The 18,046-nt window shown below is 36.8% G+C and overlaps 1 protein-coding gene across 5 annotated transcripts in view; it reads right to left on the bottom strand.

Moving 5' to 3' along the window:
- Positions 1-1,198: 1,198 nt before the first annotated feature.
- LOC102801315 (golgin subfamily A member 2-like) overlaps positions 1,199-18,046 on the bottom strand; it is a 38,169-nt gene continuing 21,321 nt past the window's right edge. For all 5 annotated transcript variants that reach the window (XM_085492486.1, XM_085492487.1, XM_085492488.1 and 2 more), the window contains 8 exons: positions 17,666-17,824; positions 16,832-16,913; positions 16,397-16,446; positions 9,162-9,297; positions 8,332-8,514; positions 6,578-6,684; positions 4,419-4,608; positions 1,199-3,460 (listed from right to left, as the gene is read on the bottom strand). In XM_085492486.1, coding sequence (XP_085348612.1) covers positions 3,204-3,460; positions 4,419-4,608; positions 6,578-6,684; positions 8,332-8,514; positions 9,162-9,297; positions 16,397-16,446; positions 16,832-16,913; positions 17,666-17,824 — 1,164 coding nt within the window. In that variant the 3' untranslated portion in view covers positions 1,199-3,203. The remainder of the gene's footprint in view (positions 3,461-4,418; positions 4,609-6,577; positions 6,685-8,331; positions 8,515-9,161; positions 9,298-16,396; positions 16,447-16,831; positions 16,914-17,665; positions 17,825-18,046) is intronic.

Raw genomic sequence — 18,046 nt, 5'->3', positions numbered from 1 at the left:
ATTCAATTCAAAATGGCCGACTGGCAGCCATCTTGTTTTTTGAAAATGTTGTATTTTGGACATGCTTTGTCAGTTGTCATTCAAACTTGGTACATAGATTATACATGTTAGGATACATGTCCATGACGATTTATTTTGCAATTGGATCAAAGATGGTCGACTGGCAGGCATCTTGTTTTTGTTTTTTTATGCAGTGTCTTGGACGTGCTCTGTCAGTTTTCATTCAAATTTGGCACATACATGTACTTTATACATGTTAGGATGCATGTCCATGACAATTCGTTTCAAAATCTGGTCAAGGATGGTCGATTGACAGCCATCTGATTTGATTTCCACAATTTATGTACCATTTTCATTCGTATTTGGCACATACATCATACATATCAGTGTGTTTCATAATCAGATCAAAGATGGCTGAATAACGACTGTTTTTATTTTGGCCATATTACTATGACACGAAACATGTGTTTTGATGTAAATAAACAATCTGTTGTATACGCCACTTGAAACTCAAGTTTCAAGGACATGCTCGCGACAACCCCTCCGCTTTAATACATGTATGACGAGCACAAAGAGAACTTAACGGGGACTGTGTCATTTTCAATGACTTGTTCACATTAACTCAAATCAGTTATGTGTCTAACACTATGGAATCCTAAACCCAATTCACTATAATAGTCTGGCTGCCAATGGTATTTGAACCAGAAAAGAATAAGCTACATACTGTACTTGTAATTTTAAATTAAATTTTGAATATGAATCCAAAGTTTCAAATTTCTTCTCATTCATTGCCAATAGGAAGCCTTAGATATAATCAAACACTTTCAAAGCAAAGTTTTGTACTCTATGTAATGAACAAGCTATTGGTAGTGAATTTGAAGCTGTGTTAGTAATTTATGATGACATTTTCCTTGTCTAATATCACTCCTGGTAATTATGGTGAAAAAACAAAGGTAAATCTACAGGCGTCAAAATAAGCTTCAAAAGCAGTAGCAAGTAAAATATGAACACAAAAAAAACAACGAAATGATTGTCAAAGTGCTCAAATTTGAATATTTAGGACACATTTCCTACAATCTATGCATATTCATATCACATTATATTTCACATGTGCTCTGAAACACCAGTTTGATCATTATGTTGGAGACAAACACCCTGATATGCACGAACAGGACAAACTTGACACTGTATACATGCATGTATTTATAAATAATGTATATTTATTTGACTACATCTCTCACAACACACTGTTGTGAAATAGAACAAAAGTTTCCATGGGAACAGAAACTGCATCACCTTTGCGAGTTGGATTTTCACAAAAAATATAATTAAAAGATATTGAGTTCATTATCATTGTGGTGATACTTTGGAACCAGCAGCACATCCACTGCCCTGTTCAAATTAGCATAAAATGCATCTACCGTTTAAATATTATTTTGAAGGCCGACAAAACTTGGGATAATGGGACGACTTCTCTTAAACTCTTGTAATATTGGCTTTAAAATAAAATCTTCACACAAAGTTTTCACAATCAGAGCAGTTTGAATTAATTTTAGCTTTGTATTAAGCTAGTAATAAGACGTTTGTGTTGGAGCATTATCTCCATCTGGGGAAGGGGTTTTTAGCTGGCTAATGTAGCATATTTATGACTATAATAGGAAGGCTTGCATGCATGTCTCTCTCAATTATCAGAGAATTAAAAGAATATTGTTTTCTGATTCTGTTCTGATGAGATATTAATGATACGACTTGCAAACCAGCGTGTAGGTACAACTCAGCATGTGTAGGAACTGCCCAGCGTGTGTAGGCATTGCCCAGCGTGTTGGAACTGCTCAGCTTGTAGGCACTGCCCAGTTTCAATGTTCAGCTTGTATGGGAATGTCACTTTGTATGCAGTGAGGAAAACGTGGTAGCAAATATAAACGATTATTCCTAAATCTTCATCACATTCGGGACTGTATATAACTACTGTAGTAAGTATTTTCAAGTAAGATAAGAGTGTACATCATTGTACACAATTTATCTGACCACGCTCTCCTGATATGTCAAGAATGTTGATGAGTTTTTCACCAAATTTAAGATTTGTGTAATGTGCTTAAAACACAGAGGGTTTGTACCTTGTTTGATTCCATACCACCACAGATCAACTGGGAATAAACATACCTCTGTGTTTTATTTTGTTTTCTTCCACCCATCTCACACCCTGGTAAATCCCATCAGAATTTATGTTACTAGAAAGTATAATAGTGCAATCATAATAAGGTACATTAAAAAAGCTTATCAGCTTCTTATCAGTGTTAACAAAACATCTCCTCAATCAGCTTATTTAGGAATGAAAAATAATAATAATAAAGGGACGCATATTTTTTGCAACAGAAGCACATACAAATAGCCCTCAACCAATTGTAACCAATATAAAGTACGTGTTTATACAAATTTCAAAGAAATTGTAAAATATAAACAACATAACACTATACTCCGTACTAGTTCTTTGCTCTATAATATTATGTACATATATTGCATCAACTGAAGACATTTCGGAAATAATTCATAATTTATAGAATAATACAGCAGAAAAAAAATTTACAATAAATTGTACTGGTAATAATATATGTACATGAAATTGTAGTAATAATTGGTTTTTACTCGGGGGGGTATAGAGGCAGATAAGATGGTATCTCCATGGTGCAAAAGTTTTACTTCCATCACGAGAAGTGGTTGTCAGAAGGTAACATATTAACAAATAAACCAGATTGCTGTGAAATCAATTTGAATTATTTCAGTCACTGTGTTGAGCATCTTTCAGTTTTTTTGCAGTGTATTCTTGTCAGCTGGTCTGTGCCATCTCTTTGTACGCAGTACAGTGTTGCTTGTTTCACATAATTCCTGTCATTGTTTCCGACACCATTGAATAAAAACTGCCCCGAAAGCAGAGCAGGCATTGTAACGATATAACTCAACAGGAAGCAAAGCCAACAATCGAAAAACACTGAATTTGTAGACAATGCATGGGAGAATACAGTGAGTATGGGATAGAGATCTTTTGATGTTGACTTGTAGCTGCAAAGAATCCATAAACATCACCATCACCGGATGCAACAAGTTCACCTATTGCCATGGTAACAGATGAATATATAGTCCCTCTCTGAATATTCCTCATCTAGGGGGATCGGGGGATAAATACTTGCAGAGGTTCACTGTCGTTATAACGTAATAAGTTCTCCTGAACAACAACGGCATGGATAAAAAGCATGGTCTAATAAGGAATGTTTGTCGATGCTATTTGGTGATCCCATAAGCTCTAATAGTTCCATGATCTGCTTGGCTGTTCTCTCACCTTGAGGTACATATTTACTTGGTGTACTCGTTGAGTTTGGTGTGAGCGGTGCAACATGGTTCCCAGTTATTTCTACCTCGTCCGAGGACATACTCTCTGTGTCTGAAGACGGCCAGTCATAATCTGGATAAAAATAATTGAAATACAGAAAATGAAAAAAAAATTGATAAGTGAGATCAGATCAGGATGGTTCAGGTTTTCTTCTACGTGTATGTTGAAAAAAAGGTTCAGTCAAACTGGTCATTAAGTCTGTTTTTTCATGAATTTCAGGTCTACATATACGAGTAATACAGGAAAGCATTGTTTCTCATGAGAAGTGAGTAAAGCTCAGTGTTGATTGGTGGACTACGGTGTACCTGCTACTGTAACTGAATATACATGTAGCTAACAGTAATGTACTAGTAGGAATGGAGTTAGCAAAGAGGGATGCAATTGACACATCTTGTCTTGACCTGAACAGCATGGCCATCAGACATATCGTAAAATCTGTATTAGAAGCCACATCCCTAATAGAAGTCGCACCTATTCTTTTTTAACAATTGAAAACGAAAAAATCACAATTTCTCATTTGCGTAGATGTTCTAATAGAAACCGTAACCCCTCTGTAATATATGCAATGCATTGTTTCCACCACAAGTGTACGAACATCATACAGACCAAATTTTAAAATTATGAGTGTTGAATTTCTTTAGTTATGTATGTAAAAGTGAACAGACGGATAGTCAGTCAGACGGAGAGTCAGTCAGACAGACAGTGCATCAGTGAACTACATTTGGGTAGATGGGTCGAAGCATATACACAAGGCAGAATGTGATACTGTCTAGGTATTTGCCATGTTCACACAGATTTAATTTAGTGAATTTTACTTATTAGCAAAATTAAAACACAATGAATAATTAATACTTTTACATTTATGTCAAAATGCCTATCAACAAACAAGATGCTCTCTGATTGGCCCAACTGTTAGGTGTTAGGACTGGTAGCCAATCAAAAACAATCTTGTAAATTGCTTCACATTGACTCAATTTGTTCAGGTATTCCTACAAAAACTTCACAAGAAATGATTTAATACCTGACTTACCGTCTAGATGAGTACTATCTAAGTTACTACCAAATGTTTTATTTTGATTGGGTGTGGTCTGAGCCAATGTTGGTATCGTGGTATCTGGTAGCATTTGGCCTAGTTTATTATTAGTTCTGCTATATGGATGTAAATACTGTTTTTCCCCAAGGAGCTGCATAACTAAACTCTGTAGCTGACCCAGTTTTCTCTGTAGAAGACAAATACATGTATGAGAACATTTACAGCCATCAATAGAAAGAACAATTGTATTTTTGTGCACTGTGAAATGTAACAAAAATATAACAAATTGGTGTACTATAAAACGAATAAGATTTTTTTTAATTTGACAATGTAGTTTTATTTTTTTTAAGATGTTCACAAAACTCAGATACAAATATATAGTCACTGAACTACTTTTCACGCACAAAAAAATGAATAAAACGTTTGACTTGAATATATGATACAATCAGCTTGTTGACTGATATAAAGCTCTGTTTTATAAATAGCATTTTTTCACAAAAAATATATACTAAAACTATCACAAAGTGAACAAATTTGTCAGTGTTCCACCCAAGGTGTCTACATATATCGTATTTATCCGGGTATAAGCCCAGGGTCTTGAACATGGAAAATTGCCAAAAAGAAGGGGTGGGCGAAAATTCGCGAAAATTGACAACACGCAGTTCGAACTGCGGCAGGGAATAGAACGGCAAATGAAAACACGCAACGGAAATAAATGAACAATATGCAACACTAGAAGTAGAACAAAAATAATGTATTGCTTATAATGTGACAAATAAACCAGAAATAATAAAAATTGACAGTGAGGAATCATTTGAATTAGGATTATCCCGCCGACAAACACGCCCAATACGCGTGAACTCAAAATGAATTAAAATGTCACAGGTTAAACTGCGTAAAATGATTTCCGGTCTTGACAAATTACGAATCAACCGTCATACAAGATCAATATCAATTTACAAATTTACACAGTAAAAATTATAAAAATTCATAGCTGTTTGAAAACACTTCTCAGATCTTTATTTGTACGTTCATTGCCATCTTCGTCAAACTCAAAACCCTCAAATTCCATATCGGCGTCACTGTAGCCGTCGAACAAAATCCCTACAACTTATTCCTGAAGTTCGTCGATATCGTCCCACACAATTTGGACTTAGCACTTTTAATCCACGGATTTCGCAGTCTGCCAGCTTGGCACTTTTCATTCATGTCTAATCATAATAAGGAGACAAGAAAAATGGGGTCGCTCTGCTGCGATGGCACACGATGCTTTTGTTTACAGTCTAGCAATCGTCTTTTGACCTTTATGCATCTGCTTTACTGATTGGCTAATAATGACATCACTACTAGTATTTCATCATAAAGGTCAATCCAAAATAACGTGATTTCAACCACTCTCCCAGGTACGGGTTGCTACAATCATGCATCTTCCATGGTATGATTCAGAACGCGCTGCCCCGAAGGCAGAAGGCTGTCACAGCTATTTTGCGTTCACCCCTTGTTTTACGCAATTAACAATTTTTATAAGTATCGCAACAGACTTCAAGAAAGTCAACTGTTAATACAACCACAGTCAACGAGTAGAAAATAGTTTTCTAGACCCCCTGGGCGTGTGCCCGGATATGACCTCAACTTTTTTATTGTGTCAAAAGTGGGGGGTGGGCATTTGCCCAGGCATGGGCTCTTACCCGGATAAGTACGGTAGAATATTAGTAATTAAGCTAGCCATTTTAATTCAAAAATAGCTTTTTATACAAAAAATGACCAAAATATTCACTTAAATTAGAGAATATCAAATATCAAAGCAATTGGGCTAACAGTTTTAAGAAAAAAGTGTAAAATTGATATTGACGGATGACGACTGACAATTCGTAATATGGACAGCTATACTTTGCCAAGTAGGCCAACAGCTAAAGTAGAAAAGGTCTCATCAAAATTTTGTTCAGTTCGCTTTGTTTTATGAAATAATATTTTTCCCATGGAAACAGTTAAAAAATGTTATTGGTGAGAGAGCTTATGATATTTATCTTTCAACTGTTTTTGATTATCACAAGAGATGTACAAGCATTCACTGTACCCAAGAGTTAAGAATGTATGAACATTCAGATTGGGCACGTTCAGTTAGAAAATAAACACAGAAACGACAGAACACTCACCTGCATTTCTTCTTTTTCTTTCGCTAACCGACTAACATATTCTTCTTTTTCAGTCTGTTTCTGATTAAGTTTCTCTCTTTGTTCATGGTATAAACTAATATAATCACCTGAAGAACAACAATTTTTTTAAATAAAATTTCCACTTTGCAAATCTGTGAGGTACCAGGGCCAGGGCACAGTCAGCTGGCGCACACGTGATAATAAAATAAATACGATATTTACAACATGGAGCCGCCATCTTGAATGACGCATAAAACTAAATAAGAGACAAGTTGTGAAACGCGTTTTTCAGATTCCTATAAATCAGGACAAAAATACCAATCTTTCACAAAAATACGGTCTGTTGGGGTTATATTAAGCCAACCGATAACAAAATTTGGTTAAGTGTGTGGATGAGTAACAAGAAATTAGATGCAGTCAACAGCCACTCACTGAGTTTAAGAGTCTTTGAAGGTCAAAATAAAATTGATGGGAAAGTTAGGGCAGATTATCTACTTTTAACATATCATATTAGCTGCATCAGCATCATTTGAACATATTTTATGTTTCAGTTTGTTCTGGGAGCAACCTTTTATTTATTTTTTAAATGGGAATATTGGGTATCAAAAGGTTTCCCCTAGTTATTGGGTATCAAAAGGTTTCCCCTAGTTATTGGGTATCAAAATGGTTTATGCTAGTTATTGGGCATCAAAAGGTTTCCGCTAGTTATTGGGTATCAAAAGGTTTCCCCTAGTTATTGGGTAACAAAAGGATTCCCCAAGTTATTGGATATCAAAAAGTTTCCACAAGTTATTGGGTATCGAAAGGTTTCCACAAGATATTGGGTATCGAAAGGTTTCCACAGGTTATTAGATATCGAAAGGTTTCCACAAGATATTGGGTATCGAAAGCTTTCCACAGGTTATTAGATATCAAAGGGTTTCCACTAGTTATTGGGTATCAAAAGGTTTCCACGAGTTATTGGGTATCAAAAGGTTTCCACTAGTTATTGGGTATCAAAAGGTTTCCACTAGTTATTGGGTATCAAAAGGTTTCCACTAGTTATTGGGTATCAAAAGGTTTCCCCTAGTTATTGGGTATCAAAAGGTTTCCACTAGTTATTGGGTATCAAAAGGTTTCCACTAGTTATTGGGTATCGAAAGGTTTCCCCAAGTTATTTGGTATCAAAAGGTTTCCCCAAGTTATTGGGTATCAAAAGGTTTCCCCAAGTTATTGGGTATCAAAAGTTTCCGTTAGTTATTGGGTATCAAAAGGTTTCTACTAGTTATTGGGTATCAAAAGGTTTCCACTAGTTATTGGGTATCAAAAGGTTTCCACTAGTTATTGGATATCAAAAGGTTTCCACTAGTTATTGGGTATCAAAAGGTTTCCGCAAGTTATTTGGTATCAAAAGCTTCCCCCAAGTTATTGGATATCAAAAGGTTTCCCCAAGTTATTGGGTATCAAAAGGTTTCCCCAATTTATTGGGTGTCAAAAAGTTTCTGCTAGTTATTGGGTATCAAATGGTTTCTGCTAGTTATCAGTCTATGATATCTTGGTACCACACATGTTACATTACAAGACATCTATGAAAGCTAAAACAGCCAAGAGACTGACAAATGGTTTGTTTAAAATTGGTATTCACTTAGCAACATGGGAACTGAAATTACATCCATTGGAAAACAGCCCACACTGAAATCTGGCTTGTCAAGTCTGATATATATATAGTACATCATACCCACTGAGAGATAAACTATGGTATATAAGTAACATACCAATTGTATCCGTCTCCCCTTCTAGCTGCATGCATACATGTTCCAATTCTTGACTCTTATCACTCAACTCAGCCTTATCCCTCATTACTTTCGTAAATTTGTCTTCTAGTTTCTCCATAGCTACCTGTAAGGTCTCATATGCTTCTTTGGTAATGAAGTTTCCCTCAGGTGTTATAGCTGGTGCTGTCAAGAGAAAAGGAATCAGTTTATATTATGTAAATATTACTAAAATTGAAATCATTGAAAAAAATTTACAAGCAGCCTGTCGACTGAGATAACTCCGCTGTCAGCAATGCACATTTGAATTAAAGAACTTAAGATATCATTAGAAAATTGAGAGTTATGTATGGCATCAAAGCAATCAGACTTGCGGTTTTTAACAAGAAGTCGAAAATATCACTTTTTATCAAAAATGAGATATTAAATATTGACCAAAATTAGAGAATTGAAGATATAATCATGAAATGAACAAATCTGAGAGAGGTCCACCTGTAGTACCTATATATATATATATATATATATAAAATATCATAGCAATCCGACTTGCAGTTTACAACAAGGCCACAAGAAAGTTACTGTAAAATACTTTATTTTCACTTGGAATTAATTTTCACTGAAAGAATGATCCAGTAAAAATAAAATCCAGCGAATATATCTTTTTTCCAATATTTTACATTCAACTCGCCAGAAAATCAGTGAAAATAAATTCCATACAAAACACCAAAAAAGTTTTTTCAGCTAAAATTAATTCCAGCTAAAAATAAAGTATTTTACAGTACTTAAAGATTTTGTGAGGGTGCTATACTCCTAGACCACAGATACTATCCTACCTGAAGCTTGTTCTTTTTTAATGACTTCCATTTGTTCTAATAAAGACTGATACTGCTCATGTTGTTCAGCAATCTCTTTGGCCTGCTGTTCTCTTTCCATTTCTAACTGTCTTATTGAAGATGATAACATGTCAACCTGCAATGAAACAATGCAATACATGAGTGAACAATTGACCAGGTTCTAGGGCGTCACAGTGAACAATTGACCAGGTTCTAGGGTGTCACAGTGAACAATTGACCAGGTTCTAGGGTGTCACAGTGAACAATTGACCAGGTTCTAGGGTGTCACAGTGAACTATTGACTGGGGTCCTGGGGAGTCACAGTTAACTATTGACTGGGGTCTTGGGGGAGTCACAGTGAACTATTGACTGATGTCCTGGGGGTCACAGTGAACTATTGACTGAGGTCCAGGGGAGTCACAGTGAACTATTGACTGGGGTCCTGGGGAGTCTTAGTGAACTATTGACTGATGTCCTGGGGGTCACAGTGAACTATTGACTGATGTCCTGGGGGTCACAGTGAACTATTGGCTGGGGTCCTGGGGAGTCACAGCGAACTATTGACTGGGGTCTTGGGGAGTCACAGTGAACTATTGACTGATGTCCTGGGGGTCACAGTGAACTATTGACTGAGGTCCAGGGGAGTCACAGTGAACTATTGACTGGGGTCTTGGGGAGTCACAGTGAACTATTGACTGATGTCCTGGGGGTCACAGTGAACTATTGACTGGGGTCCTGGGGAGTCACAGTGAACTATTGACTGGGGTCTTGGGGAGTCACAGTGAACTATTGACTGATGTCCTGGGGGTCACAGTGAACTATTGACTGAGGTCCAGGGGAGTCACAGTGAACTATTGACTGGGGTCCTGGGGAGTCTTGGGGAGTCACAGTGAACTATTGACTGATGTCCTGGGGGTCACAGTGAACTATTGACTGATGTCCTGGGGGTCACAGTGAACTATTGGCTGGGGTCCTGGGGAGTCACAGCGAACTATTGACTGGGGTCTTGGGGAGTCACAGTGAACTATTGACTGATGTCCTGGGGGTCACAGTGAACTATTGACTGAGGTCCAGGGGAGTCACAGTGAACTATTGACTGGGGTCTTGGGGAGTCACAGTGAACTATTGACTGATGTCCTGGGGGTCACAGTGAACTATTGACTGGGGTCCTGGGGAGTCACAGTGAACTATTGACTGATGTCCTGGGGGTCACAGTGAACTATTGACTGAGGTCCAGGGGAGTCACGGAGTGACATGTGTATCCAAACTATGTTTTGTAATAAGCATTTTCCAATCCACATTGGGTATAATACTACAGGGAAACAAGTCATTGTCAATGACACGTCCCCGTTCCGTTCATATTTGAGTGACATATACATTCAAAGCAGATCATGACCGAAATGCACCTGCATATGTACAACACATTGTGCTAAATCTGAACAAAATCCATCCATGCATGACTGAGATCCGGTTCTGGAATTGTGAAAATATGTGATTTTGATGCATTTTCGGCCTTAAAATGGCCATCATTCCGCTATTGTTAAGCAGATCATGAAACAAATGCACATATCTATTTGTGACATGATGTACCATGTGTGTGTGAAGTTTGAACTTGATCAATCCAGATATGTCTTGGATACGGATCCAGAACTGAATTCTTTAACAAAATGGCCGCCAGTCGGCCATTTCGAACTTGATCCGAAAAAAAAAAAGACGTGCATCAAGGTCCTATTATGTTTAATGTATGTACCAAATTTGAACAAAATCCATCCATGCATAACTGAGATACGGGTCCGGAATGGTGAAAATGTGCGATTTCAATGCATTTTCGGCCTTAAAGCGGCCCCCATTTGGCTATCGTTAATGAGATCATGAAACAAATGCACATACATATTTGTGACATGATGTACCTTGTGTGTGTGAAGTTTGAACTTGATCAATCCAGACATGTCTCGGATACGGATCCAGAACTGAATTTTTTAAAACAAAATGGCCGCCAGTCGGCTATTTCGAACTTGATCCGAAAAAAAAATGACGTGCATCAAGGTGCTATTATGTTTAATGTATGTACCAAATTTGAATGAAATCCGTCCATGCATAACTGAGATCCGGGTCCGGAATGGTGAAAATGTGCGATTTCAATGCATTTTCGGCCTTAAAGCGGCCGCCATTTGGCTATCGTTAATGAGATCATGAAACAAATGCACATACATATTTGTGACATGATGTACCTTGTGTGTGTGAAGTTTGAACTCGATCAATCCAAGCATGTCTCAGATACGGATCCAGAACTGAATTCTTTAAAACAAAATGGCCGCCAGTCGGCCATTTCAAGCCCGATCCAAAAAAAAAATGACGTGCATCAAGGTCCTATTATGTTTAATGTATGTACCAAATTTGAACAAAATCCGTCCATGCATAACTGAGATCCGGGTCCGGAATGGTGAAAATGTGCGATTTTGATGCATTTTCGGCCTTAAAATGGCCGCTATTCGGCTATCGTTAATGAGATCATGAAACAAATGCACATACATATTTGTGACATGATGTACCTTGTGTGTGTGAAGTTTGAACTTGATCAATCCAGACATGTCTCGGATACGGATCCAGAACTGAATTCTTTAAAACAAAATGGCCGCCAGTCGGCTATTTCGAACTTGATCCGAAAAAAAAAAGACGTGCATCAAGGTCCTATTATGTTTAATGTATGTACCAAATTTGAATGAAATCTGTCCATGCATAACTGAGATCCGGGTCCGGAATGGTGAAAATGTGCGATTTCAATGCATTTTCGCCCTTAAAGCGGCCGCCATTTGGCTATCGTTAATGAGATCATGAAACAAATGCACATACATATTTGTGACATGATGTACCTTGTGTATGTGAAGTTTGAACTCGATCAATCCAAGCATGTCTCAGATACGGATCCAGAACTGAATTCTTTAAAACAAAATGGCCGCCAGTCGGCCATTTCGAGCCCGATCCAAAAAAAAAATGACGTGCATCAAGGTCCTATTATGTTTAATGTATGTACCAAATTTGAACAAAATCCGTCCATGCATAACTGAGATCCGGGTCCGGAATGGTGAAAATGTGCGATTTCAATGCATTTTCGCCCTTAAAGCGGCCGCTATTCGGCTATCGTTAATGAGATCATGAAACAAATGCACATACATATTTGTGACATGATGTACCTTGTGTGTGTGAAGTTTGAACTTGATCAATCCAGACATGTCTCGGATACGGATCCAGAACTGAATTCTTTAAAACAAAATGGCCGCCAGTCGGCTATTTCGAACTTGATCCGAAAAAAAAATGACGTGCATCAAGGTTTTATTATGTTTAATGTATGTACCAAATTTGAACAAAATCCATCCATGCATAACTGAGATACGGGTCCGGAATGGTGAAAATGTGCGATTTCAATGCATTTTCGGCCTTAAAGCGGCCATTTGGCTATCGTTAATGAGATCATGAAACAAATGCACATACATATTTGTGACATGATGTACCTTGTGTGTGTGAAGTTTGAACTTGATCAATCCAGACATGTCTCGGATACGGATCCAGAACTGAATTTTTTAAAACAAAATGGCCGCCAGTCGGCTATTTCGAACTTGATCCGGAAGAAAAATGACGTGCATCAAGGTCCTATTATGTTTAATGTATGTACCAAATTTGAATGAAATCCGTCCATGCATAACTGAGATCCGGGTCCGGAATGGTGAAAATGTGCGATTTCAATGCATTTTCGGCCTTAAAGCGGCCGCCATTTGGCTATCGTTAATGAGATCATGAAACAAATGCACATACATATTTGTGACATGATGTACCTTGTGTGTGTGAAGTTTGAACTCGATCAATCCAAGCATGTCTCAGATACGGATCCAGAACTGAATTCTTTAAAACAAAATGGCCGCCAGTCGGCCATTTCAAGCCCGATCCAAAAAAAAAATGACGTGCATCAAGGTCCTATTATGTTTAATGTATGTACCAAATTTGAACAAAATCCGTCCATGCATAACTGAGATCCGGGTCCGGAATGGTGAAAATGTGCGATTTTGATGCATTTTCGGCCTTAAAATGGCCGCTATTCGGCTATCGTTAATGAGATCATGAAACAAATGCACATACATATTTGTGACATGATGTACCTTGTGTGTGTGAAGTTTGAACTTGATCAATCCAGACATGTCTCGGATACGAATCCAGAACTGAATTCTTTAAAACAAAATGGCCGCCAGTCGGCTATTTCGAACTTGATCCGAAAAAAAAATGACGTGCATCAAGGTCCTATTATGTTTAATGTATGTACCAAATTTGAATGAAATCTGTCCATGCATAACTGAGATCCGGGTCCGGAATGGTGAAAATGTGCGATTTCAATGCATTTTCGCCCTTAAAGCGGCCGCCATTTGGCTATCGTTAATGAGATCATGAAACAAATGCACATACATATTTGTGACATGATGTACCTTGTGTATGTGAAGTTTGAACTCGATCAATCCAAGCATGTCTCAGATACGGATCCAGAACTGAATTCTTTAAAACAAAATGGCCGCCAGTCGGCCATTTCGAGCCCGATCCAAAAAAAAAATGACGTGCATCAAGGTCCTATTATGTTTAATGTATGTACCAAATTTGAACAAAATCCGTCCATGCATAACTGAGATCCGGGTCCGGAATGGTGAAAATGTGCGATTTTGATGCATTTTCGGCCTTAAAATGGCCGCTATTCGGCTATCGTTAATGAGATCATGAAACAAATGCACATACATATTTGTGACATGATGTACCTTGTGTGTGTGAAGTTTGAACTTGATCAATCCAGACATGTCTCGGATACGGATCCAGAACTGAATTCTTTAAAACAAAATGGCCGCCAGTCGGCTATTTCGAACTTGATCCGAAAAAAAAATGACGTGCATCAAGGTCCTATTATGTTTAATGTATGTACCAAATTTGAATGAAATCTGTCCATGCATAACTGAGATCCGGGTCCGGAATGGTGAAAATGTGCGATTTCAATGCATTTTCGCCCTTAAAGCGGCCGCTATTTGGCTATCGTTAATGAGATCATGAAACAAATGCACATACATATTTGTGACATGATGTACCTTGTGTGTGTGAAGTTTGAACTCGATCAATCCAAGCATGTCTTAGATACGGATCCAGAACTGAATTCTTTAAAACAAAATGGCCGCCAGTCGGCCATTTCGAACCCGATCCAAAAAAAAAAATGACGTGCATCAAGGTCCTATTATGTTTAATGTATGTACCAAATTTGAACAAAATCCGTCCATGCATAACTGAGATCCGGGTCCGGAATGGTGAAAATGTGCGATTTTGATGCATTTTCGGCCTTAAAATGTCCGCTATTCGGCTATCGTTAATCGGATCATGAAAAAAATGCATGTGCATATGTCCCATATAATATGTGATGTATGAGTGAAGTTTGAACTTAATCGGTCCATGCATGTTCGAGATACAGGTGATCACGGACGCACGGACGCACGGACGCACGGACGCACACAGGGCAAAACATAAGTCCCCGTTTTCGGACTGCGTCCGAACGGGGACTAATAAGGAAAAGTTACTGTTTCCATGGAAACAAGTTTGGGTAACCCCACTTTTTATTTGATGCAACTATTCACTGAGCAAAATGTCAAAAATTGTATTAGTGCTATTAAATATTCCCGATTTTAATGAGTTAATGACTATCCTAAAATCATCAAACTGAAAAATTGAGTGCGATTTAAGGTCTTTTAAATAAAAGTGAAATGTTAGTTTTTTTTTTCAAAGTGTTACATAGTCTTTTTTTGTTTTTTATTAAGCCAGAACAAAATTATTTTTTTTTGAGAACAACTGTCAGAAAACTAAAAAAATGTGTTTTTTTTTAAAAGACATATTTCCATACAAATTTGTGTTAACACATACATGTACCCTGCTGACACCATTCACTATCCATGGAGGTTTTCAACAGTAGATGTGTTGAAGCATTGTAAGTATTCATCAGAATTACCAAATAATTTGGGGCAACCAAGGCAGTTCAAAGACCAGACATTTTTTTCTTGGATATGTGAGAAAGCATAAAATAAAGCCATATGGTAGACGTCAAGAAAATCTGGCGATAAATTTTAATGGCATCCAGCTACCAGCATGATACCCTGACGTCTTAACAGTTAAGGTAGAGATGCAGTTTACCTGACAGGTATTTTAATTAGTTAATTAGGAAACCAAGATGACCTCCCTTGTCCACAAAACTATATATTTTCGGAAAGCTTATTGTATAAATTTTAAAATTTTGTTAGTATTTTTTTTTATGGACACTGTAGTTTCAAATATGCACAAAAAATGTTCTTTTTTGGTCAAAATTGATTTAAAAAAATAGCTTCTAAACCATGCTTCTGTTTCCTGTCAAAATTGGTTTATGGGTACATCTGTTTACTATGAAGAAAGTGTCGTCTTGAAAACTGTCTACCAGTTGTACATTTTGCAGGGCAGCAGCTCAAATTGCACTACTTCAAGTTTATGCATTAACACCCAAGCTAGTTGTCTGTACGATTGTTGTAACACTGTTCAACCAAAAACAATGCCCCAACGGCGTTTTGAAGATAAACACATTGTCAATCATTTGTGAAAATTTCAAAACAAAAGGTCAAAGAGTCTAGGAGCTATTTTTTTTTAAAGTTCTGGGATGTACACTAAAAAGAAGCTGAGATAATTGCTAATTTGCATAACAATGCACTCAGTAAGAGGTTTGCTAATGCTCATAATTAAAATGACTGTAACAGTTCCAAATATAAATGTATTATTGTTTTGTTAAAAGTTAAATATAATGCATAATATGGAGATCCCGTCATTTCTTTTTTTCACCATGTTACTTTTTTATTATTTGCTAAATCGTGCTAAGCATTCAAAAGAGAGAATGTTTGCACCTGTTATCTATATTTTAAAATCGTTTTTTGAGTATGTTCCACCATTCACAATTCTACAAAATTTTAACAGTCTATATAAAAAGCCAAAAAAAAAAATTTCACTCCCAAGTGCCCACGAACCTGCATCTCTACCTTAAATGTATCCCTTGGTTCATACATATAAAATTCAGTAAGCAGTAGATAGATTAACACATATCCAATCAGAATCATTACCAGATTCAGCTTGTGATGCAGCTTATGTTGAATTTACTGATCTCATCAGAAATATTTTAAAATATTACATTTGATGTGGCTTACCATATCTTTGTTGTTAACTCCAGCATCACCAGCAGCGTCCTGATTCGAAGCTATAAATATAAACATTGAGAATAAATTATAACTTATTCATGTAATCATTTTAATATATGATGCAACTTGATCACTGACACATTGTACTGACTTTATATTAAAACCTGGCCAGAGAAAATAATCAGTTCAGCAAAACTTGAAATGTCCAAAAAAGAACTTTAACACATTAAAATTAAAAATTTCCTGTTCAGACATGCTGTCACTGAATTTTTAATCTCGATATATAATCTTAAAATTGAGACGAGTCAGTGGAAAAATTTTGTGTCAGTGACTTTCATAGAAATTTTGGCATCATGGTTGTCACGATTTCATGATTTGTAGCAGTGAAAAAGGAGAGGTTTACAGTATATACATGTGCCTGTAAGTATTCACAGTATTTTTTACCTTGTCTGGTTAATTGGTTTTCTAATGCTGCTAATTGTACTCTTAACTCACTGTTCTGTGATGATAAGATATTTATGGTGTCCTGAATGGAATAAGAAATATTAAAATAATTAATGTCCTGCATTTTGGAAATACATGTATCATCCTGTAACAGAGCTATTGGTGAAGTGCTAAACATTCCACAGACACATAAAAGATCAAATTGTAATGTATATTGTAAATGGAATGTGCATGTGCTCCTCGCCTAATATATACATTCACTTGTAATGAGCAATATTGTTCTGTGTTTTTGGCTTCAAACATAGCTGCATTTTATTTTATGTATTCACTCAAATATATTTTCCAAGTTACATTCGAGAAAAGTAATCCACCACTCATTGCAAAAAAAATATAGTGACTATATATGTGCACTGCATGAGGACAGGAACAATATATAGGGTTAACTGTTTTATGCCCCACTGATCTCAAATCAAGCTTTTCTTTTCCAGATTTTAGCAGAATAAACAACCTTTCTGATAAGTGTGCCCTCTAAGTTAATTATACGTGACTGATGCACAGACATTTGTTGTGATGCAAACAGTTATTCTGGCACAACATCGACTTAATAAATATATCCAACATGCGTTATTTTGAAAAATATTTATAATACATAATATTTGCAATTTGGTAAATGAAAATTCTCGTATTACACTTAAAATATGTGTGAAAACAAAGGCCACACAATTTGTGTTTGAGACTTTAGGATTCATACAGCCACAGGATACAGTTATAATGAAACAGAAGTATGGACTGGAGCAATTCTGGAAAAGATTTCACTGATGGATATTGACCTACCTGAGCAGAAGCTAGCTCCCTTTGCAGAGTCTCAGTGAGTTGACCTTGTGCTTCGTAATGCCGCATGTGGTCTGTTAGCTGTGACTGTTGTGCAAGCTGTTTGTTGAGTTCAAAGTTTTGCGCTCTAGTTTCCTCCAATAATTTCTCATTTGAACGTAACTGAAAATGCGAAATCATGCAATAAATCATAAAGTATTAGCTGTACCACAGCCACAGATAAATAAAACCAGAATGAAATCAACATTTGTGCTTTTTCTCCCATTCTCCCATTCTTGCTCAATTTTGTATAATATGGATATAATTAAAACATTAACTTCACGAAATAATTCACCATATTGATTTTGTTGTTGTGATTATATTTTCGATTTTGACAAGGCAAGG

The sequence above is a fragment of the Saccoglossus kowalevskii genome, chromosome 17 (genome assembly GCF_978046115.1).
Source record: "Saccoglossus kowalevskii chromosome 17, keSacKowa6.1, whole genome shotgun sequence".
In the NCBI taxonomy this organism is placed as follows: domain Eukaryota; kingdom Metazoa; phylum Hemichordata; class Enteropneusta; family Harrimaniidae; genus Saccoglossus; species Saccoglossus kowalevskii.
Note: the sequence above shows the minus strand (reverse complement) of the source record. Positions and strands in the feature narration are given on the sequence as shown.